This window comes from Camellia sinensis, chromosome 13, assembly GCF_055761805.1.
Source record: "Camellia sinensis isolate YWXY chromosome 13, ASM5576180v1, whole genome shotgun sequence".
Lineage (NCBI taxonomy): Eukaryota > Viridiplantae > Streptophyta > Magnoliopsida > Ericales > Theaceae > Camellia > Camellia sinensis.
In genome coordinates, this window is record NC_138973.1 from 60,513,345 (window position 1) to 60,539,557 (window position 26,213).

The following is a 26,213-nucleotide window of genomic DNA, read 5'->3' on the forward strand; positions in this document are numbered from 1 at the left end:
GAAAACATGCAAACTTCTGGATACATGCATTTCACGCTTGAGCAGGTAACATGTCACTCGAGCGGGGGTGCACACATTCAAAGTGCTCGCTCGAGCGTGAGATCCTACGCTCGAGCGTAGATTCAAATTCTGGAATTTCCAGATTTGATCTCCAAGCTCAAACTCAATCTTTAAAACATCAAACTTGATTTTTCTGGGCCAAAACTTGAGAAAATACATAAAAGCCCTTAAAACAACATGAATTAAAGATCATTTCAAGAAATCATGGTCCCATGGCTTGCCAATTATGCCAAAATTCAACTAAAAGTTTATGAATGACTCAAGAGCATGACATGCATGAATTTCTTTGGTCTTAATCTTCTCAAAACATGATCAAATGCTACAAAACAACTTGAAACTTGATGACTCCCCAAGATCAAAGTGAATTCAAGACATGCATGAGGGGATTCTTGAAAATCATACTCAATTTGTAAAGGAATGGACATGCATGCGTAGTATGGCTCCACACTCTACATTTCTAACTCAATTCTTGCATTATTCAACATAATTCTCTTGTGTTCATGCATTGGAGTCTAGATTTCAAGGCTTAAGGATAAAATTCTTACCTAGAGGCTTGAGTTCACAAGTGTTGAAGTTGTAGCTCTCAAATTCTCTTTAATTCACCAACAAATCCTAGTAATTCCCCTTTTTCTCTAGCCTTTTATCCCAATTTCTCTCTTCCTCTCTCTCTCCCACACGTTTTGGAGCTTGATGATGAGGAAATGAGGGTGCAAAAACATGGCTAGTGGGGTCAAATTGGCCTTATATAGGCTTAATTAAGAGTTGGTTAATTAATTGACATTAATTATTCTAATTTAATCGTTCTGAATCGAATTTCAATTAAACCTGCCATAAAATTCTAAAAATTCTAATTAACACATAAATCAGATCAATTCCTGAATCGGATGCCGATAAGGCCATCAATTCGCAAACCGAAACAAAACAAGAACAGATCTTTCTACGCTAAACAAATATAAACACAAAATAATGCAATACACATGTAATTAACTCAGGATTTCTTCTTAATTACTTGTTAGGCACACTTAAGCATGAATTAACGCTAATCATGGGTCGAGGTTGTTACAACAGCTCACTTAAAAGTCGATCAAACACTCATTTTCCTCACTTTTTCCAACTCTTCTCTCTCTCTAGCATCTTTCCTCCGAAACCTTGGCCCTAAACACTTGATTTCCCTTAATTTCTACCAAGGTCCACCTTAGATCTTCAAAGAGAATTGAAGAACAAGCCTAGACTAAAAGTACTACCGATTGTTTTCTCAATTCTTGGAGCTTGAAGTTGGGAATTCATCTTTTTGCCTTCAATCTTGGGATAGGGGTACTTTTGACTTGATATATTTATGATTTGAGATATATATATATATATATATATGATATTTTCTTGGTTATAGTAATGTATGAGATGATTTTGTGATATAAGGTGGGTTTGTTGACTAAAAAAGGGTTTTCCTCCATATTTTGGAAAAGTTTATGCATATCCTTCTGTCTTTCTTGATTATTGTTTGAAATGGTGAATATTGACTCTTTATGTGTAAAGAAGGGGAAAGCCCAAATTTTTCCAAAAGGCCTAACTTTCAAGTTTGATTTAATAATGGGTTTAGCCAAATTGACTCTTAAATTTTGAAATTGGGTGAATGATTATGGAAATGGTGTTGAGACATGAGATCATTGAATTTTCTTGGATATATGTATTAAAATAAAGGAATATTGAGATTGTGAAAATTGTGAGATTTGAGAACTCTTTTGGTTATTGATATTATAAATGTTGTTGTCGATGAAATCAACCTTAGGAAAAATTTATTTGAAAACTCATGCATCATGTGCATCATAAATTCTCATATGATTTAACCATCTTGTGCATGTTTGGAAAATGTCAAAGGGGGTAAATGGCGTATGAGTCCGGGTAGTTGAATCGGGTTTAGGGAATTGAGTTATGTGTTGTATTTGGTACCCGCGCGAGGATTCAAAGTGTCCAATTGCCCTATCTGCGCATATCGCTGGATGAATGTGGAAAAGGTTTTTGGGTGTCCACAAGCCTACCGTTTATAGAGTTGGCAAATGTGAAAAACTTGATTTTGGGTGTCCATAAGCCCTCTGTTTCAAGAGTCGGCAAAAATGGAGAGGGAAAGGTTTGGGGTGCCCACCGCCCCACTGTTATTAAAGTCGACAAATGTGGAAATATTTTATGGTTTCGTGGCTCTTACCTAGGATGTCATAGCAGATTTACCACCCATGGTTGTAAAAGAAATGTTGAATGGATGTCATACATGGAACATTTTTGGATTTTAAATAAGAAAATATGAATTTTATCCTTATAAGTGCATGGCATGATCATATGCATGTCAATTATTTATATAACCTGTTAAATGTATTTTCTACTGAGCACTAGCTCACCTCGAAACTAACCATCTTTTAGAAAACGATGTTGATGCTCCACTTAAATGATTGGCTTGGGGAAGAATTTTGGATGGGGGGGCACAGAAGCATTCTTTTGATGTTTTGTGTTAAACCTTGGGCTATTCTTGTTTGGAAATTTCAACCTCCATTTTTGTGTATTCAAAGACACTTCTTGAAAAGATGTTCGCCCTTTTGGCTCTTCCTTTACATTATCTCTTGTCTTGTGAACTATTATTATTTTGTTGATAGATGTAAACAAACACATGATATAATCACTAGAATAGTTCAATGGGATAGTCATGAAATTTTATTAATGATATTATGAATTTATTCTCTCCTTCGCTTTTCTGTATTAGTTGACCCTTGATGAATGTGTTTGGTTGTGGTAATTTACCCAGGATGTTTCAATTTACCCATAATAATTCTGTAGCTAACAATGCAACATCATCAGAAAACCACTGCCACACGATCACTACCCAAGAAACCACAAAAAAAATCTATCCAAAATATTAAGAATGTAAAATTTATCCAAAATCAATTTTTTATTTTATAAATTTCTGCTCGAAAAGATAGAGTAAATTTTAGGATAAATTACAAATACATCTCCTCAGGTTTGATTAAAATACAAATCATTCCCTGTGATTTTAAAAATTACATTTCACCTCTTGAAGTTTCTAATTTCATAACAAATCGTCCATTTTATTAATAAATCATCAAGTCAATTAACAGTTTTTAATGATGTTAGAAATATGTTTTAATTAATCATTTAGTTAATTTTATTACTGTATAGGAGAGCAATTATAAATTTTATTTTTTTAATTAATTCTGTTAAATAAAAACTTCTAACAAGAGGAGTATTTGTAATTTTTCAAACCACATGAGCCAGTTTTTTGTCATCTTGTACCCTTTAGTTTGGAATTTTTAGTCCTCAAAATTGAAATTATTATCCATTAATTGTGTTTTTTACTTGTCAATTTTAAAATTTTTGTACGAAAAGATAACGAAATTTCATTGCCTACTAACAAAAAAATTTCACTTTAATACAATAAAATTCATGCATTGAACCACATAGAAGTTGAATTTAAGTTATTACTATCTCGGTCATCTAACATAAATATAATAAACCCTATGATTAAAGAAAGTATTACATGACATATGTCCTATCCACATAAAAAAAAAAAAAAAAAAAAAAAAAAAAAAAAAAAAAAAATTACTCCTTATTGACATACAAAAAAAATTTCCCTAGAAAGGACATTCCCGGTGCATCCAAAAAGTTTGTTTCGCGGGTGTCACGGAATAAAGTTTTTAGCCCACCACGAAGTACTCCAGCCCAAAAACACACATAGAGCTCGAGCAGGCGTTGGCTTGGATTTTTGATTTACGTAGTGAAAAAGAGAAAGAACACCATGAAAATAAAATCATTCGTCTTTTTGATTGAATTACAAAATTGAGAAGCAAAAATAGATATTAGTGTAAAATAAATTTTTCTTTGGTTTATACCCATAAAATTACAAATGTAGAAATAATTTTTTATTTTTTATTTTTTTACATTGGCAAATCCAATTCAAACATAATCTAATAATACAACTCTATGCTTACATATTATAAACCATATTGCTTCCTTTTCTTTTGGAATACAGTGAAATCTAGTCATTTTGGTAAACCACAATTAGGGGTGTGCATAATACCGCCGAAACCGTCGAAACCGCTAAAATCGCACCGAACCGCACCGCCAAGGCAAATTCGTTATTATTTGCCAAGCGAACCGCCGGTTTTTGGTAAGAAAAATGGCAAATTCTAGTGACACTTTTATTAATCCGCCGGTTTCTATTTTTTTTTTCAAACCGCACCGACCCGCACTGCTATTAAATCATGTTTTATAAGATTCTAAAAATTCTTTTTTACTTAAGTTTGCTTGTTGTTCTATACCTTAGAATATAGTGTTACATTACTGCTCGAAGGGAATTCAAGATGTCAATAATTCAAAATAAAGTTAGATTCCAATTCACTTTTCAAGATGTTTAACATCACGGTATCTCTCGTCTTTTTTTTACTCTTTGATTTAAGTTTTGTAATTTGAATTATATTTTTTATAAACCGCTAATCCGCCCGAACCGCCAAGGCAAATCCGCCATTATTTGCCAACCGAACCGCCGGTTTTTAATAAGAAAAATAGCAAATTCTAGTGACACTTTTATCAATCCGCCACCCGCCATACGATTTCTATTTTTCTCTCAAACCGCACCGACCCGCACCGCGCACACCCCTAACCACAATAGTGGTATAATTTTGCATGGATGATGATGATCTCCAGGACAATCTAAAAAAAACAAGAATGTGTCCTATACACATGTTGTTTGCCCTTGTTCTGAGCCTTGTTAGTTGTGTTACTTGTTAATCCACATCTCACCATCCAGAATACAATATATACAATTGTTCATGACCAAACATGATTTCAATCTCTAGATAAAAAGCTTCCAAGGCCTACACATGAGATGAGAGAGATCATCCTAGGATCATTAACACCGAAGCTAGCTGTACAAGGTTAGATGTCTGTATCATCAAATCACTGCCATAAAAGAGGGTAATATATATAGATATAGCCTGTAAAGAGAGAGACATATAATGTGTAGGACCTAAAAGCCGTTGAAAGGGGTGTCATTACCAATTTTGTGCTCTAGCTTCACAATCCCTTTATCAAAAGCTGCATTGTCACGTCTCATTCATTCACACTATTATGCTATCCGTTGACTATGTTTTGTTTTGTCATTTGGCCTCTCAGCACCATAAAAGCTAGGTTCATGAGATTTTTATTTATTATTATTATTTTTTACACACTACATTAAAAAGAGTTATAGGGACTAAAAATTTGTCCCAAGCGTAAAATTTTCTTGTAAAAAATATTTGGAAGTAACCTTGTCGTTGTACAGATAGTCGTTAAAATGTTATCTTAAAAAATCTAAAAAAAAAGGGCTTTTAACGATAATTTTAAAAATGTTGCTAATAAATGTATGTTTAGAGATAAAACAATTTGGTTACCAAAAGGTTTATTTTTTTTAGATAAATTTTAGTCCCTAAAAGATAATAATTTATCATTAAATGTTAATTTCATCGCAAAAAAAATAATAATAACATTTTTTACAGCAAAAATATTTTGTCCATAAAAGTGATTTTATCCTTCAAGTTAACTTATAGTGATGATTAATCAGAGAAGTATAAATGAAAGGTAGCTTGTATGACACTAACATGGACTCGAACCCATTATACTAAAAAAGACATAAAATTCAAACCTAAGGTTGGGAATGCGTTTTTATTAAATATTTAGATTTAGACATTACTAAAAGATTAATTATCTAAATTCAGCCTTATCAAATTGATAAACTAACCAAATCAAACAAACAAAAAATAAAAATTAATAAACTAAACTCAGTATACCCGTGGTTTTATGTCCTAGTACAACATCTACCTAAAATCCTAGCTATATATCCTATCTATATACATCTAAGATTTCCCAGTGTCCATATTATGATATTTAACTTTAGAGTTCTCCAAAGAAACCTAAATTACAAAAATGAATTTATTTATGTACTCATAGAGTACATGAACAATAATAAAGTGTGAACAATACACATGATTTGATTCAGTCCATCCATAAGAATACGACATACATAAAATCCTACCTATGTATCATCCTATCTATATATAACTAAGAATTTCTAGTGTCCACTATTTTGATATTTTGACTTTAGAGTTTTCCAATGAAGCCTAAATTACGAAAATAAATTTGTTCACGTACTCATGAATGTATGAATTTATTTATTTTTTTTGGTAGTTAAAAAGAAAACTTTATTGATGAAAATTTGAGTATCAAATCAAACAATTTCATCCAAACTAGGTTGGCACCGAAAAGTGAACCCTATCACGTTCATAGAGTGTATGAACAAGTGTGAACAATACACACAATTTGATTGCTTTAAAAAAATTGTAAACTCCACATCTAAAAAATATTTTAATCCCACCTAAATTTGTGACCTACACAGTTTTAAATCAATCAAAATAGATGTTTTGTTCACACATTTTATTAGTGTGAGAACAAAATAAAACTCTAGAAATCTCTAAAGACTATTGCAATGCAACCCTAATTTGACCTCACTGATCTGCATCACATGTCCCGATCTGTCATTTTACATGTTTCATTAGGGGAAAAAAAAGATAAGTAAAAATTAAGGGTAAAATAGAAAACATTATCCAAAAAGGGTTGTCTCCTTGTCTCTATACATTTGAGAAAAGAAAATTTTGGGAACTTGTGAGGAGGGGACATGCTTGGGTCTACCATGAGTTGTTTGGGAAAACCATGATTTGGACACTTCAAGAAGGAGAGCTTTGTTTATCCCCAACCCCATGTGATGCCTAACACACAAAACCCTCCTATTCCATGAGGTGGAAAAGTGACCAATGATCATTTGTTCATTACCCCTTTCCCAATTTTTTCTCTTCATCAATTGTTCACTTCACCTTGCTTAAAAAATATTCTAGGTTGGTTAGATTAATTAGTGTCATACCATATATTTGAAAATTATTAAGTGTACAATGTCTTAAATACATCCACATCATTTATTAGTGACATTATTGTCACACTATCAAATAACTACTCGTTTAATGAATCAGGTTCCAAGTATATTTGTCTTATTATGAAAAATCATAAAATACAATTTCTATATAAAATTACTTCTGATGGTCTTAGAGAGATCGAATAACTTGGTAGTACGGTAATTAGGCTATTGGATATTACACAAGAGAGGGACATATATAGATAAGATTAGGGGAATCACTATTGACGTGACTGGCTTTTCGCGCTCCGGTAAAATATTGTCCGCTCTGGCGAGGTGGCGAAACGACGCCTGTCGACCTCACGGTTTTAAAAGGCCTCTTACAAGGTGGAGGGGGCCAGTACGCTTATAAGTTGGTTGCAAGTGTCCCTCCCAGGCGATGTGGGATTGCCCTAACATAAACCCCCAGCGGACTAGGCCGCGAACAGCGGGAGAGTTTGCCGGACGACCTGCATGGGCCACCAAACTGACGTGACTGGCTTCTGGCGCCCCAGTAAGATATTGCCCGCTCTGGTGAGGTGGCGAAACGACGTCCGTCAGCCTCACGACTTTAAAAGGTCTCTTACAAGGTGGAGGGGGCCAGTACGCTTATAGGTTGATTGCAAGTGTCCCTCCCAAGCGATATGGGATTGCCCCAACATAACCCCCCAGCGGACTGGGCCGCAAACAGCGGGAGAGTTTGCCGAACGACCTGCATAGGCTACCAAACTGACATGACTGGCTTCTTGCGCCCCGGTAAGATATTGTCCGCTCTGGCGAGGTGGCGAAACGACGCCCGTCGACCTCACGGCTTTAAAAGGTCTCTTACAAGGTGAGGGGGCCAATACGCTTATAAGTTGGTTACAAGTGTCCCTCCCAGGCGATGTAGAATTGCCCCAACATAACCCCCCAGCGGACTGGGCCGCGAACAGCGGGAGAGTTTGCCGGACGACCTGCATAGGCCACCAAACTGACATGACTGGCTTCTCGCGCCCCAGTAAGATATTGTCCGCTCTGGCAAGGTGGTGAGACGACGCCCGTCGGCCTCACGGCTTTAAAAGGCCTCTTAAAAGGTGGAGGGGGCCAGTACGCTTATAAGTTGGTTGCAAGTGTCCCTCCCAGGCGATGTGGGAAACTAATGATGCAGTTCGTTCCAAGTGGAACGGGTCGGACTGATCCACGTTCCTCAAACCTACGTCCGTATGACCAAGCCCATGAGGAAACCTATACAAAAGTCCAATGGGGAACGGGGAGTCCCCCAGCGAACCCTCCGACGAGCAAGTTAGGAAGAGAAGTGGATTGTAAAGATAGATTAGAGATAGAAAGCTTAACCTCCCTTTTGTCTTCAACGTCTACTTATATCCTTTGGTAATCATTTCGTTGTCCCTTTCGACCTGTCCCCTTAACCCAAAGTCTATGCTATAGCTTACCTTATTCAAGGTGAGGGCGTGTTGTCCCGACGGAGAGGTGTTGTCGTAATAAATGTTGTGAGGGGCTGCATTAATGGCGATGTGTAGTGGCAATAACTTTGCAGATCTTTGTCTGCTGATGTGGCTTGCCATTTACCTGCCACGTGTCTGAATATCATTGGTCCTTCAAAGCGGACAATATCTTACCGGGCGCGAGAAGCCAGTCACGTCAGTTTGGTGGCCCATGCAGGTCGTCCGGCAAACTCTCTCGCTGTTCACGGCCCAGTCCGCTGGGGGGTTATGTTGGGGCAATCCCACATCGCCTGGGAGGGACACTTACAACCAACTTATAAGCATACTGGCCCCCTCTACCTTGTAAGAGGCCTTTTAAAGCCGTAAAGCCAACGGGCGTCGTTTCGCCACCTCGCTAGAGCGGACAATATCTTACCGAGACGCGAGAAGCCAGTCACATCAGTTTATGAAGACCAATGATATTCAGACACGTGGCAGGTAAATGGCAAGCCACATCAGCAGACAAAGATCTGCAAAATTATTGCCACCGCACATCGCCATTAATGCAGCCCCTCACAGAATTTATTACGACAACACCTCTCCGTCGGGACAGCACGCCCTCACCCTGAACAAGGTAAGCTACAGCATAGACTTTGGGCCAAGGGGACAGGTCGGAAGGGACAACGAAATGATTACTAAAGGATATAAGCAGATGTTGAAGACAAGAGGGAGGTTATGCTTTCTATCTCTAATCTATCTCTACAATCCATTTCTCTTCCTAACTTGCTCGTCGGAGGGTTCGCTAGGGGACTTCCCGTTCCCCATTGGACTTTTGTGCAGGTTCCCCCGTGGGCTTGGTCATAAGGACGTAGGCTTGAGGAGCGTGGATCAGTCCGATCCGTTCCACTTGGAACGAACTGCATCATCAACTATGATGCTTTTTGCTTTTTGCTTTTTGCTTTCGTTTTATTAATGTAACTCCATATATATTGTATGTTGATCTCATCAACAAAGTTTTTTTCTTTGCTAATCCGAGAGAGAGAGAGATGAACTACTTCGTTCGTTTGATATCAAAACAATTTCATGATACTGAAATCTCAAATATGAACTCCATTTTTATCAGTTAATTCTTGTGGCTCTTAGGCCAAGTTTGGCAACTCTGAAAAAAGTCAAAAATATACTTATTTAAGACACCCCAAACAATCCCTTAGTACCAGCTCCCTCTATTCTCTCTCTAATATATATATCTATGTATATATGTTTTCTATCTTTCTGGGCAAGAAAGAGGATGGCAACAACATGTGAACTGATCTCCTTACAAGACACCCTACAAGGAGCAATATAAGCACAGCTCAGTGTTTACCAAAAACAGAAAGATGAAAATAAAATAAAATAAACAGTGAGAACACAACTATTTAATTAACTTACATAAGAAGCAATTATTAAAGAAAAAGAAAAACTTTATAAGAAAGCATTTGATGTACTGGATTCTTGATGCTTGAAACTTTATTTGTTTGCTTGATTGAGGATTACTCTATGCTCAGAATTTTTATTTTTTTTTAAATCAAGATTCCTTCATTTTCAACTCACAAAAGAAAATGGTAAGATCTAGTACATGAGATTCACTACTTTTTAACTATAATTTTTTTTTTTTTTAACAAAAAGAAAATTTTATTAATAAAAATCAAAGGAAACAATAAAATTACATCAATAAAAATGAAAGGACAGAGCAAAGAGTATCATCAGGTAAAAAATATATTCAGACTGGCACATGTTACAAAACCGATCATATGCACATCCAAAGCCCAACAAAAGACAAGTTACCGACACCGAACACCTTGGAGCAAAGAAAATTAAACCTTCAAAATTCTAGCTACTCACCCACATTGCTATTCAAGAAGACCCCAGCAAAGGACAAGCTGTAAATTCCTTCTACGGGAACAAGGCTGAAAAAAAAAAAAAAAAAAAAAAAAAAAAAAAAAAAAAAAACAACCAACAAACTCTCAACCACCTATATCAGAAAAACAGAGACACAAAAGTGTTGTCAACCACATAATATCACCTTTTTAAATATCGGCCGATATGCTACATATTGATATTTTGAACCTTTGATATCATTATTTACCAATATTGTCCAATACGGATTGATATTTGACTATATTTGCATATTATGCATATCTTCAATGAATATTAGAGGTAATTCAACCATTACGGCAATGTCACGTGATTGAATTGTGAAATCTAACCTCCATAGGATTGCTAATACCCCTCTAGGAGATTTGTAATCCCATAAAACTGTTAGTCACATGACATTATTTCAAAACGAACATAATTTATATGAGACTTACTGAATTATTAGTTCAATCCCATCACTTCATTGTTTTCAACTGCATTTTTTTTTTTTTCAACAAGCGAAGTATGTAAATGAGTAGTGGACCTTTTTATTTTATTTTTTTATCATCATTGTTTTCTTTATTTAAGAGAGTTCACAATGATAGGTAGATATGATAATTGGCCTGCCCCAATTCTTAATGATCTTTTAAGTGAGTTACCTTGCTATTGACATGTCCTGCATACGCAATAATGCCTCGCCTTTTAGCTTCCAAACTAAAACAAACAGGGCACAAAGATACATGCATATTCCCCAAAAAATATTATACAAATGTTATATATATATATATACATATTCACAACTGAACGAACAAACAAAAGATGCGACTCATCATAGATGTATTATTATTTACCTTACAGCTTTGTTGGTCCCTGTTGGACCTTTGCAATTTTTTGTCGACTATATGAATTTGAAGAAAGGGAAGATTATACATGGGCAGGCTTAAATAATGCACAAGTTGTTTGGTGACATTTCTGCATTGTCTTAAGAGTCACATAATCACGTTATTTTATTTATTTATTTATTTGTATGTAAAGATTAATTTTACATGCTTACCAAAAAAAAGATTAATTGTACATGATTTGAATCTCATCAAAAAGTTTATAGTTGGGCTTGGGCATGAGTTGAACTGACCATAAAACAAATGTTTCAGCTGGTTGGTAAGCCTGGGTTGAGAGGGTTTTCAAAATCCGATCCAAAGCTCGATCCACAGGCCCAGTTGAAAGCCCGCATTAGGCTCATGTACACTAATCATGGATATTATTATTATTATTATTTTCTTTTCCCTTTTCTGTACATATACATTTTTAATAAAACAATAAGATTAAATAGAACACTAGAGTATATTTGTTTTATGTAATAATATGGTGGTATTAATTGATCGGAATTAAATATATAAAATTAAATAATTTCTCTTCTTTTATTATAGAATCATCGAAACTGAAGGATAAAATGATTTTTTTATCATCAATCCCACCTCTCACACATCTTTGCTAATTCACCCATAATGGTGAACTATTACTTCCATTGGAGTGTTAATCCGTATATAACTTTTCTAACTGGAGTTGTTTGAGGTATTCTAAATAAGTGCTCTTTTTGTTTTTTTAAATTAAAAAGTTGAGGAAAAAAATATGGATGTTTGGGTTAACTTTTTGACTTTTTATGAAAAAATGTGTATTAAAAAATTGTATAAATAAGTGTGTAGGAGAAGATAGTGTAGGAGCCGTATGGAAGGGCATTGGTGACTGGTTTGGTGAGTAGATGAGAAATTATTGTCTACTTTTCGGGCTTTGATTGGATGGTGTTGTTAGGCCCGTGGGGCCCACCACGGGTCCCGTTTTTCTAATTGGAACCGTTCAATGTGTAAAATTCGTCGAATACTACATGCTTGTAAAAAATCACGTTGATTGGATATCAATAGCTATCTGATCGTGTTAGTTTTTTTGTTAACGGTTAACTATAACACCATCTATTTTTATACAAAACTGATTTGATCATGTAGTTAGCTATATCTAACAGACGTGTTTTTTTACAGGCATATAGTACTAGACTAGTTCTACATATTGAACGGTTCAGATTATCAAAACGGGACTCATGGTGGGCCCACATAGGCCCAACTTTACCATCTAATTTAGTGAATATTTTATTATAATTTTTTTTTTCCCTGGTCACTGACTCCACCATCACGGAATGTCTAATCTTGGGGCTCTTTTTTATAGCGATCCCGGTTGTCCCTTTACTGTTTTGTTGTATTCCGGACTCGGTTCCGTGATATTGGTAGTGGTACACCTCGTTGTCATCCTTTAATTCCACTTGATTGAGTTTTAGAATATATTGGGCAGGGTTGTTACAGGTTAGTTAGGCCTTGGTTTCAATTCCTTGTTGCCCAGTTTTTAGGCGGTCCGCTCGAGCAGGTCTTCTTGCGCTCGAGCGAAGATTGCACACCCTCAGTATTTTCGTGTCCCTGCAAAACTTCTGCAGGTGTGATTTTTATGCTCGAGCGGGTTTCTTTACGCTCGAGCGGTAGCGCTCGAGCGGGTTTGTTGGCACTCGAGCGGGTAGTACCTTTTTGGTGTAAGTTCTGGGAGGGAGAAATCTACGCTCGAGCGGACTGATTTTCGCGCTCAAGCGGATGTGCTTTATTCTTGTGTCTTGGCGCTCGAGCGGGCCTTCTTGCGCTCGAGCGTGTCCAGATTTTTGTTCTTGACGCTCAAGCGTTGTGTTCTCCGCTCGAGCGGGAATGTCGTATATCAGTTGGCAGCTGGGCATCTTAAAATCACTTTTTACATTCTCTCTCTCTCTCTCTTACTTTCTAAAAAGCCATTTGAGAGCTCCTCTCTCTAAAACCATAACTTCTCTCTAAGTATTGATCTAGCTAGGGTGTTTTCCTCACCTTTGGTCTTCACAAAAGTTGGGTTGATCGTCGAGGGCTATCTTTTGATCCGAGAAACTCGTGGTTTGGAGCAACTTCGTTTTCACTATCTTCTTCGTTGGGTGTCATCTTTTGAGGTAGGGATTCCTACTCACTCTTATAAGTTTTAACCTAGATTTTGAGCTTATTGTTTAAATCGTTGATTTTGGGACTTAGGGTTTCAAAATGTATTAAAGAGGGTTTTGTGATTTTGGGCTCATAATATGTATTTTGGGTTACAAAATGATGATATAGTTGTTGGTTGGTGATATTTGAACCATCAAGTTGATATTGAGAGTTAGGGGGTAAAAGCCCTAATTTGTTGTTTAAAATTAATTGGTATAATTAATTTGGAAAAATTGTAGCTATATGGAATTGAGTTGAAAATAATGAAATTGACTCATTATATGGTTGAATAGTGGAGTTAGATTTATTAATTACTCACTTTTGAAAACATTGATATTTTATCTGTTGGAGCTTTTATTATCTGTTTAGAAATAATTGCTTGGGCTACCGGTGGAGGGTAGTTTTGATTGTTGTAGACAGTGCATGATGATTAGGCAAACTAAAACTAATCAATTGGATATGTCATAGAGTTTGACGGTTGATAGAATACATTAACGTTATGTATTGATTGATTGTATATATGACCTATGTCTATATACATTGTGTGTGTGGGAGGAGATAGGGGATGTACTTCACGGTTTAGGGGAAGATAGGGGATGAACCTCTAAACCGGATGTTGTTTGGGAGGAGATAAGGGATGGACTCCACTGATACAACTCATATGCTTGTCAGATAATGTATTGATATAGCTCATATGCTTATCTTTGGAAGTGTTGATACAGCTCATATGCTTGTCATTGGAAGTGTTGATATAGCTAAAATGCATATATGTTGAAATGTGGATACAGCTTGTATGCTTATCTGTTGGGATGTTGATACAACTAGTATGTTTATCTATTGTAAAAATGTGGTTGGCCAGGTTCTGAGCCGTTGATGTAAATTGTGAAATTGATAAGAAATGGAAATGGGTTATGAATTGGTTTATGGAAACTGAACATTTATCAATTGCTAATATCTTAGTCATTGCTCATACTGTGTTTAGCATATCTCTACTGGGCGTTGGCTCACCCTTTATGGGACATTATTTTCAGGTACAGGTAGTATGCCACCTCCAAGGACATAACTTGGATGATGATGAGAGTTGAAAACTCTTTTTGTTTATTTTGATGTATTACATGTAAATTCAAGCCAAGGGCTTAATATGTATTGAGTTAGTACTCTTCTTTTTGTAACCAAGTGTTAACTTGGAAAGCTGTAAGCCCATAGGGTGTTTGCTTTTATTGTTAACATGTAATACAGTTGTAAGAATTACTCTGATGAATAGAAATGGTTGATTTCTTTTGTATCAATGCATGTCTAAAATGTTGAGTTTTATGTATTATTTTGAGGGCGTTATATTTTTTATTTGTAAAAATATTTGTATATTATTTTTTAAATATTTTTTTTTGGTAAATAGTGATATTTTTTTGACTTTTTCGACTTTTTCAAGAGTTGTCAAACCAGCCCTAAATATGTTATGAGACCTCACTCATAGTCCAATTCTCATACTCAAGAAAAATTATTAATTGGTCTTAGGGCATTACGTAATCATATCTCAGACTAATTACAAACCCCTATCTTCTTATCTTTTTCAATTATTTAACATGAAATCATAAATTCTATTCTTTTACTAATTGCAATACATATGGAACGTCATATGACGATTGTCTTAAACCAAACAATAAATTTTCCGGTTATGCTCCAAACCCCCAGCACCTTGCACATTTGTGAGGGAGAGAGAAAAAAAAAGAAAGAGGTGAGAGAGATGGAAAAAAAAACAAAAAAATAAAAAACATAATGTGTGGTCACAAATCAGGACATTTTGGGAACAAGTTAAAGAAGTTAACTTTTTGACTATTTAATTTTTTTTACACAAAAAAAAAACACAAAAAATTAAAAAAATAAAAAAAAATTAATTTTTTACTAATTTTTGAAAACACCACTCAACTAAAAATTATGAGCGGCAAAAATTGTGAGTGTCAAGTATTTTTCTAAATTTTCGGAGAACAACCATTAGTGCTGTCACATCCCGCTTCTCGAATCCCGTCGATACATTTGGTCACATTTGCCAAGTACCTACAAAGTAAAATTTTAAAAAAAATAATAGCGCAGTGATTGAGGGCCCGACGTTTCGGGGCTCGAATGCCCCGAAATTCCGTTTAAGGTAAAAAAAAAAAAAAAAAAAAAAGGAAAAAAGAAAGAAAAAAAAAAACAGTTTCCAAAATTAGAAATTAGGGGCATTAGGGGCAAATTTTTTAGGGCCACCAATCATTTTTGAAAATAATAATACATTTGGTTTTAATTTTTTTAATTTAATTTTTTTAAAATTAATTTTTTTTATTTTTTGTTTTTAGTAAATATTTTTAAAATTTTAAATAATTTTTATATTTTTTTAAATACATCTTATTTAGATGTATTTAAATAATAAAATATTTGTAAAAAAATATTTTAAAAATTAATAAATATACAAAAATATGAAAAATGTACTGAATTTTTATATTTTTTATATTTTTGATATTTATTTTTTAAAGATTGTTTTACAAATATTATATTTTTTAAGTGTATTTATGTTAAATGTGTTTAAAAAATTTAAAAAAAAACAAATTGTTTAAAATATTAAAAAATAATGGAAACAAAAATACAGAAAACAAAAAAATAAAATTTTCTGAAAAGTAAATTCTGAAAATGAAAACCAAACAGAGTGAATAATATCCATACATGCATGCAATACTGATAGATGAAGATATAATTTTCACTATACTTTATTTATCATTTGATTTGGCACAATTATTAATATAATTCATGTGATAAACTTTGGACTATTTTGGGAAGATTGTTAAAAGTCATCTTCCAGCTTTTAATTCATTTTGGGTCACATCATTTCTCACATTTTTTACATATTTTTTGTAAAAGAAAAAAAAAGTCAAAAATCCAGCTTTTAACCATCTTCTCAAAATAGGCCTTTGTTAGGTTATCTCTATTTTTCTGGAATTGAATTTTTTATTTTTTCATATTTTTTTTACTTTTAGTTTTAGTTTTAAATATTTTACACTATTTTTTATAGTTTAGATACATCTAATCTATATACACTTAAAAAGTATAATATTTGTGAAAAACACTTCAAAAAATTCACCAAATATAAAAAGTACATAAATATATGAAAATGCAATACGTTTTTGTATTTGGCTGTATTCAATGAATTTTTTAAATATTTTTGTATAAATTTTATACTTTTTAAATATATCAATATTAAGTAGATCTAAAGAGTAAAAAAAAAAAATTGATTAAAATATTAAAAAATATCACTAAAAATATAAAATTACAAATTGAAAACTCAAAAAATTCTAAACCAAACAAAGTGTTAATATCCAAACTTGGCTTGTGTATAAAGAAAGTAAAATGCTTGTTTTAGACCTTCAATTTTAACAAGCCTCTAATTTTAAAAATCTCTCAATTTTTTAAAAGTATAATTAAGGACATGTAATTTTATCATTTTTCTACCCCAAAAAAAAAAAAAAAAAAAAAAAAAAAAGAGGCCCAAAGTGTTGTTTTTCAAATCTGATACCACAAGTAATGATAGAAAAGCTCAAGTTCTTCATATTTCTAAGGTTGTATTTGAATTTTTACAGTAGGAATGAGAAAGGAAAAAAATAAAAATAAAAACCATTTTTCACAAATTTCTTAATTTTTATCTTCTAACTAAAATATATTTTGGCAGAAGAGTAACTAACCCGGCATTAATGATTTTGATGTAATGTTTTATTTATTCTTCATTTCACCCCTTATCAAGTTATTTCTTTAAAGTAGTTTTGACCAATTTTACATATACAAAGATATCTTTAGTATTTAATTTCAAAAAATAAAAAATTATTAGATGATGATAGTTTAAAAATATTATCATAATCTCAAATATTGAATTTTTTAAAAAAATTACAACCATATCAAAGCGTTACAATTGACGTATTATTATATAAAAAGATTAGATTCTTTTCAAATACATTTAGATTTTATCAATTTTTTGAGATCACACCTATGAGCTCTGTTCGAAATTTGTCTAATCCAAGTGGAGGTAGCACTTTTTGTGAGTTTCAAAATTAGCTGAGATATGCGTAAACTGACCAGGATACTTGATTAAAAAAACAAAAACAAAAACAAAAACAAAAGAAGAAGTTGCTCCCACAGTCTTGTTTCTAATAACTCAACCCAAGCCCTAACAGAAGGATCCAGGACTCAAATGGGCTGGGCTGGGCTGGCCCTATACCAAACTCGGGCTGAACTTACCTTGCTTAAAAAATAGAGCAAATTACACTGTAGTCCTAATATTTTGGTCACTGTGTCATTTTAGTTTATATTATTTTAATTAACTCGATTTTTATCATAAATTTATGATTTTTTTCTCAATTTAGTCTAATTGATTACAATTGTTAGCATTTTCTTATGAAAAATACTCAAATAAGCAACATGTGACATGCTTTTAAATGCAAAATTATAAACTTTTTCAACTCAGTGAGTTAACTTTAACCAATCCAATGATTATTTTTGGTCAAAAATCCTAACAATTTTACTAATATGACTAAATTGACACAAATTTTAAAATTAATTATCAAAATCAAGTCAATTGAAAATATAGAGACCAAAATGACACCAGCGACAAAAAGTAAGGACTATTAGTGTAATTTGTCCTAAAAAATATTAGAAAGAATTATATAGACCAAAAATAAAGTGCATAGTATAAATTTAAATTTACTACGATGTGGTATTTTATTTTCAAAGTTTCTTAATTTTTTTTAATGTTTGTAATATAATTTTTTTTTGATAACTTAGTATCCAAATCAGCTTATGCGTACGTTCATTAATCTCGAGACCTTGAAATTAATGACGCGACAAATCACTAAGGGTGTGTTTGGTAATGTTTACGTTTTCAGTTTATATTTACAAAAATTTTATAAACCGATTTTTGTTTATTTTTTGTTTATTTTTAGAAAAACATAAACTACAAACGCGTTTGGTAATTGACAAAATGTTTAAAAAAATTTAAAAATATAAAAAAGAGTGAGAAATGGCAAGTGGTGGGAAGTGGCGGCGGAAGACGGTGGTGGAATGTGGTGACGATGGGTGGTGGGTAGCTGGTGGTAGTGGTGGGTAGTGGCAGGTGGGTGGTGGTAGTGGGTGGGTGGGTGACGGTGGCAGGTGGTAGCGAGTGGGTGGTGGTGGTGGTGGCGGTGGCGGGTGGGTGGGTGGGTGGGTGACGGTGGCGGGTGGTGGTGGCAAGTGGGTGGCGGATAGCGGGTGGTGGTGGGTGGTGATAGTGGGTGACGGTGGCGGGTGGTAACGAGTGGGTAGTGGTGGTGGTGGTGGCGGCGGCGGTGGTGGTGGGTGGCGGGTGGTGGTGGCAGTGGCGGTGGTAGGTGGTGGTGGGTGGTGGGTGGCGGTGGGTGGTGGGTGACGGTGGTGGTGGTGGCGGGTGGGTGGCAAGTGGCTGATGGTGGTGGGTGGGTGGGTGGTTGGTGGCGGCAGGTGGTGGATGGTGGTGGCAGGTGGGTGGTGAGTGGTGGTGGCAAGTAAGTGGCTGGTAGTGGTGGCAGGTGGTGGATGGTAGTGGCGGGTGGCGGATGGTAGTGGCGGGTGGCGGGTGGATGGCAGGTGGGTGGTGGTGGTGGTGACGGCAGTGGCGAGTGGGTGGTAGGTGGGTGGTGGCTAGTGGTGGCTGGTGGGTGGCTGGTGGGTGGCGGTGGCGGGTGGTGGCTGGTGGTGGCAGGTGGGTGGTGAGTGGTGGTGGCGGAAGACGGTGGTGGAAAATGGTGGCGGGTGGTGGCTAGTGTTGGGTGGTAAAAAAAAAAAAAAACTGAAAACTCAAAATGGAAACACATTTTTTGTGTTTTCATTTTTTAGCTAAATTTATAAACTGAGACCACTGATTTATAAATCAAAAATTTTACCAAACAAGTTTTTATTTGAGTTTTTTAAATTTTTGTAAATATAAACAGAAAACTGAAAACGTAAGTGTTACCAAACGGCACCTAATTACTCCTCTTCTTTTTTGTCTTTTTTTTTTTAAAAAAAAAGATCTCCAATAATTCTTTGATGTGACTCAAACTCGAGATATTAAGTGGTGTTTTGGAAAGTTGATAAAAAATTGACTTTTTGATTTTTTTTTAATTTATTTTATTTTTTTGTGAATAAAAAATGTGAGAGTTGATGTGATCCAAAATAAATAAAAAATTAAAAGCTGACTTTTTTTTTTACTTCCCAAAAAACTCCTAAATCTTATTATCAAGTTTTTATCTTAATACGACTTGATAGTCTCACATTATGAAGGTGATATTAATTTTATTTGTTTGTACCACATTAGTTGGTTTAGATTTATTTTACAAAATTATATAATAACATTCATTACATAAGATGTGATTTTGGTATTTTTGTAAAATTGAAATAAAATAGTCTTTTCATTTTCAATTAAATAAGATTCGGAGAGGTTTATAATCCATGAAATTTTTAAACGCCATTTGAATACTCTTAAATTGCTTATTGATTTATTAATCTATCTCTATCAAATCAGTTCTTTATTTTTATGCCCGTCTGCTTATAATAAATAAAAAAAAAGTAAATTATACTTAAAATAATCCTTAATTTCATATATTTTTCTCGATAAAATATGATTTATGTCAAGTCATTGATTACTAATTCAGTCACGCTCACCAAACCGACAATCAAACATGATGCCACATACTTGCTTTTTAGAAAGAATAATATTGGGAATTTAATTAGGTATTTTTATGGTACTCACTTTTTTTTTATCCCGTGATTGAATTAGAGAGTATTATTGAGCTCGTAAGAATTTATCATAGGTTTCGTTTTGATAATCTGAACCGTCAATATGTAAAACTTATTGAATATTATATACTTATAAAAAATCACGTTGATCGAATATCGATAGCTAACGTAATCAAATCAGTTTTGTATAAAAAAAATAGACAGTGAAAAATAAACAGTTGACAGAAATCTGATCCGATGAAATAGTTATCGATATTCGATCAATGTAATTTTTTACAGACATATAGTACTCGGCGAGCTCTACGCATTGAACGGTTTGAATTATTGAAAAGAGACCCATAGTGAGATCCCATGGGCCTAACAACACCCTTCAGTCCAATCACGGACTAGAAGGAAGCTAATCCCTATTTATATTTCACCCTAATGACATGGAATGAATTATGTGAAAGAAATTCATATTTCTCATCTCTCTCCTCACTATTTCTCTCTATTCTCTCTTATTTCTATCTTGTTAAAGGTCAAAATGAAAGTGATGCATTAAGAGGATAAGGCACCACACATAAAAAAAAATAAAAAAAATAAAAAAATAAAATAAAAAATTAGTACTAATTTGATAATATCATAAGTTATTTATTTTGAATCAAATCATTTCTTTATTTTTTATACGTCTTTTTATAATAAATAATAAAAAAATCAACTTATGACGTACTCAAAGCAACTGTTAATTTTGTAACCCTTCAAAACTAAAATAAAATAAACTTCAAAAACATTAGCAAAAAGTCACTTATTTATTTATTTTTCTAGTCGTGAACAAAGAGAGAATCGAAGTATATCCGCTATATTCTTTCCGGGAACACCTGTGTATCTACGTTTTACATGATCCTTCCACATGCACAATTTCCAACCACACGATCAGAAGACAATTGATAAAATCGGATGGTGTAAAACTACTCAACGGTCAACCTTGCGTCCACGTCTGTATAAACCTATAAGTTGCTGTACGCTAATTTTCCTCTTGCTTTGTTGGTTTCAAGTGATCATCATCATCAATCAAGAATATAAATAGTTGAAAAACAAAAGCAAAGCTAACCTGCAATTATCTTCAATCACGCCCACACCGTTTTGTGACTTTCTTCGAAAAGGTTCGGTCTTTATTTCGATTTTTATGGAGATTTTGGTGGTTAATTTCTCAAACTAATTCAAGATAGTTTTACTCTCTTGTATTGTTGCTGTGTTTGTGTTTTTTGATTGTTATTGTTGTGAGAAAACAAGTCAAAATCATAAAGTCAAGGTCTTTTATGGATTTCATTATGTGGGGTTATGCTTGTTTGACATTTGTGTTCATTGATGCATAGTTTTGAATAATTCGTTTATAATTTAGAACCATAAATTTAGGGCGAGTCTTGTGTAGATGAGTGGTTTTTGGGTTTTTAAATCCCCCTCAATTGAGTGTGAATTTGTTGAGTTGTGATTTCAGGACAAATGGCAAAAAGTTCCTTCAAGCAAGAACATGTCCTTGGTATTGCATTTGTGCCCTTTTCTTGGCTGTTTTACTTAATGATATGTTGATTCACAATTCCACAGTAGTTTTCTTTTCTGGGTTTTGAATTCTGTGATGCGTTTTGTGTTCAGAAAAGAGACGTGCCGAGGCTGCCAGGATTAGGGAGAAATACCCAGATAGGATCCCGGTGAGAATTAAGCATTTTTCAAGAACCCAATTGTGTGACAATGAATTTGACTTAATTTAGATTCTTCTGGATTTTAATATACTTGAATTGGCTTCCTTGTAGTTTTTTCAAAATTTTGAGCTATGGTTTTAATTTATTTGGTGACCCTGAGATTGCGATTGGTGACCCTTATTAACTTATAGAACTCTATTTTAAACTTATTTTGTGTCTTGTATTTGTTATTTGTCAGCAAGACAATAGGTGGTGTGTGATAGTTAGATTCTGTAAATCCATGAACTGAAGTGCTAAATGTTGAGGAAGTAAGAGATAGCCACGATTTAGGGCCTAGCAATATTAACCCTTTGAACAATGTAACAACATTTAATGATGTGCATGTGGTTGACTATATTTTTGTTGTGCTCATGAAAAGATCCAGTATTAAACATTGTGTGCCACTTGGTATTGTAATGATGCCTTTGTCTTATGTACACCATAGAAACCTATGGCCTTTTGTTATTGGTAAAAGGTGAGTCCTTAATAAAAATGAAAACTGATAATGAAAGGCTAGTTTGTCTCGTGACAATTTCTATACACAGGTTTAGACTCATTTTAAGTTCTATGCTACTAGCTGGGCTGCTTCTCTTGATATTGTGGATCTACTTGTAAAGCTTGTGACAATCAATAACTAATTTACAGGATGCTTGATTTTGGGCAGAGATAAAGAATATAACATTTTGTGAATGGCAAAATATGCTTTCCATGAGTGTTTCAGAAAGAATCAATCTTTTATTTTCAATGAGATACACAAACCTTGCCGTACATTTTAGGTACATCTAAACTATACTGTGATGTGGATGGACACAAATCACAATAAGAGTTCTAAGTTGGAGGTTTTTTTTTTTTTTTTCCTCTCACTGCTGGGCCAGGGCATGGGAGGGATTCATATGTTACTGTTACTTTCATACGTGGAGGTGTGATGTATGTTCAGATCTCTTCGCATTTCATTCTGTCCTACATTTTGTGAATAAGATTTATTGAAATTCCACTATACTATACATTGTTGGAGTGAAGTCTAAGAAGCACAGGGAGGAACATGGATATGTTGACACGACAATTTTTCAAAAATTCATGACATGACATGGCTGGGATTTTTATATTACAAATACAGAAAATTTTAAGCCTAAACAATTACTTAAGAAACAATTTCAAGTCAAGGAATGGACCAAAGAGGGAATTTTACTTGTTACTATTTCTAGTAACTAGGCTATCCTGTCAAATGTTTTCGGTTTCGGGTTTTGACCATCAGAAAAAGACCAAAACACTATATAACTACATGATTGTTAACCTACTTTACAGCTTATCGTCAGTTACTCAAGAAGTTCTAACTGGTTGGAAGCTTAAGGGGATTTGAACCATAATCCTGCTCCTCAAGCTTTATATGGATTTTTCACTATTCTTTTGCAAGTTGGCCTTAAGTAGAAGAAACTGTTTTAAGTTGTTCGTTGTTAGATTACACTTTGTCCAATTTTAACGGTCATGATTCTGCATGTGTCACATTTCAAAATATAATTGCAAATATGTTGATTTTTTGCAAGGGTCCCCCTTATAATTTGGTACATTAGTTAATCGAGGAGATCAATTTTATCTGTTTCTTGCTTGGTACAAATTTTCACATATACTTTCTGATTTCAAATCCAACTTTTATGTAACCCTGGTTTTATGATTTGAAGGTGATTGTGGAGAAGGCAGAGAGAAGTGATATTCCCAACATCGATAAGAAAAAGTATGTATTGTTTCTGTACTAATAATATTGGTTCTGGATTCTCTGGTTTCCTTCCCTGTTTACTTGTATCATTTCTTTTTGTCCCATTATGATATTTCCTTCTGTTTATTTCCTACAATCATATGATACAGATTTATCTGTTGAGTTGAACTCTATGAATTGAAAACAGATCTGAGCTGCACGTGCGTCTTCTTCAATCTTCTAGCTTTTAGGCACCACAAATTATTTGTGGCAAAATAGGGGCTATTGCTTGGTGTAGTGGTAAAAGCTCGGGCTATTGTTTATATGGATCCTTATAAAATAAAATAAAGTTTTGTAGTGCCTGTTATAATCAGAACGTCTTGTATCTTTCATATCATATATCATAGATGCGAGAACTTTCATTCTCTTGTGGTAAAAACGGAGTTGTTCTATTTTAACCAATATGCCCGTGAGAAATATCATTTTTCTATGTTAACCAATATGCACATGTGCAGTTAGTGTTACATGTGATTCTTCTTCTAACCTAAATAAGGAAATCACAGGTACCTTGTCCCAGCTGACTTAACAGTAGGACAATTTGTGTATGTGATTCGTAAAAGGATCAAATTGAGTGCGGAGAAGGCAATTTTCATATTTGTGGACAATGTCTTGCCACCAACAGGTTTTGTGATGTTGTTTATTAAGTTTGATGTTCTGATCTGGTCTGTTGTTTCTATTGTTATTCAAAGCTGCTGGGCTTTATTAGTAACAGGCTTCTGTGCCACTATTCTACTTGTTTTCTGCAGGGGGAATTATGTCTGCCATATATGATGAGAAGAAGGATGAAGACGGTTTCCTATATGTCACTTACAGTGGAGAGAACACATTTGGGGATCAAATTTTACTGTAGCCTTTGGTTACTCAGGCAGTTTCATTGTTTTTTTTCACAATTTCACCGTCTTTCTTTACCACCATCTCCTCCATTGCCTTGTGTTGATATTTCATAGTATCCCGGTTTTTATAGAGACCATGTACAATTGGGGTATAGTTTATAAAAACATATCTAATGTTCAAAAGAATCCCGTGTCACCTTTTAATAAATATATTTGGATTCGACGTTGTTTTCATAATTTTGTTGTCATTTTAATCATAATGAGAAGCAATCCAGTAATGAATTATCCTACTGTTGGCTACACATTTTGTACTAAGCCAGTGACAATCCGACGCGTGGCGAAGTGAGGGTAATATGGGGAGACCAGGTAGGTCTCCGATCCTGATCATACACGTGGCAATTAATATTGGTTGTTATAAGGTCTGAGTAGTAGCAGATCAACAAAGAGACGTACAGTGACGTGGCTTCAACGGTTGCTCACATTTCAAATTCAAATATAAGGGGGAAGCCTAACTGCAAGTGAAGGTGTAGTGGAATTACTTATAAGGTAGCATGATCAGCGACTATGGAGGAGCAGTTCGACGGTTTGAAGTACAATTCGATGGTTATCTTCGGAGAGTATAAATAGCAGGAAGGACTTCAGAGAAAGGGAGGGCAAAAGATCTAAAGAATTACTTTACATAGTCCAGTGTTATTTCCTGTCCTTTATATTCCTGTACTTTAAGTTTCTGCGCCGCACTTCATTTATAGGAGTAGTTTTCGAGTATATTGCCGCTGTAATTCTCTACGGAACTAAGATCATTGTAAGTTTTTCATACTAATGAAATATTTCAGTTTATTTAATTGTTCTTATGTTCAAGTTTTCTGAAGTCAAATTACCAGTAAGCCACCAGTAAAAGTCCTCTTTATTGAGGCCGAAAGAACCATAACACAATCGTCTGAATAATTGTTTGGCAATTACAATTCTGTAAGGACTAATTGATCCTTGCTGGCACGCTCATAATTACGAAAGTAACTTTCGAAAGCCACAAAAGTCAACATATATTTTTGACATGCCCAGTGGGACCTTTTAAAAAAAATGGTTAGACGTAGGAGACAAGGAGAAAATGAACGTTTGGAAGAAAGCGTGGAAGGAGAAGTGGAGATATCCAATCCAGAGGATAACGTGATAACACATCCTGTGGAGACTCCTATCCTATCGGAACCCATGGTCGAACAGACCAATACCTCAGAGCAAATACCATTTGTTCGTAATAGTGGACGAGACCAAGGAATTGGACCATCCAGTGTCCCATCTACTCAGCCAGTCAATCCGTGGGGCGGCTTGGTAGACACCATGGGACAGCAATTAATAAACACAATGGAAATGTGGGCAGTATCCTTTTTGGATCGAATGAATAACCACCAACCAACGAATGTAAGACACATAGAGGAGGTGAATGTCCCTCAGCAAAGATTGGCTAGAGACAAACAGTCCATGCAAGCTAATGGACATTCTAATGGTCAAACTAGTAATCAGATTCAGGAAAGATTACCACCTCAGTCTTGGTACGAACCCATTTCGAGGCCTGTAGCACGCCAGAATGCCTCAATGTTTAACAGTGAAGCCATGCAGATTGGTGGATCTGGCCCGGTACAAGAAAATGGCATAAGGATGATTCCAAATCCCACATTCGAAGCCATACCTGGTACCAGGGGTACAATAATCCTGTATTCGAATTTATACCCGGGGGGTTGGAAGGTTTTCCTACAAGTGGAAGGGATAC

The 26,213-nt window shown here is 34.6% G+C and overlaps 1 protein-coding gene across 1 annotated transcript; it reads left to right on the forward strand.

The window, feature by feature from the left end:
- The first annotated feature begins 20,887 nt into the window (after positions 1–20,887).
- On the forward strand, positions 20,888–24,685 carry LOC114293298 (autophagy-related protein 8f). The gene is made up of 6 exons (XM_028237334.2): positions 20,888–21,286; positions 21,622–21,663; positions 21,777–21,832; positions 23,542–23,594; positions 24,119–24,237; positions 24,362–24,685. Exons 2-6 carry the CDS (start codon positions 21,627–21,629, stop codon positions 24,463–24,465), a joined length of 369 nt encoding a protein of 122 aa, XP_028093135.1. The 5' UTR covers positions 20,888–21,286; positions 21,622–21,626; the 3' UTR covers positions 24,466–24,685.
- Positions 24,686–26,213: the final 1,528 nt, after the last annotated feature.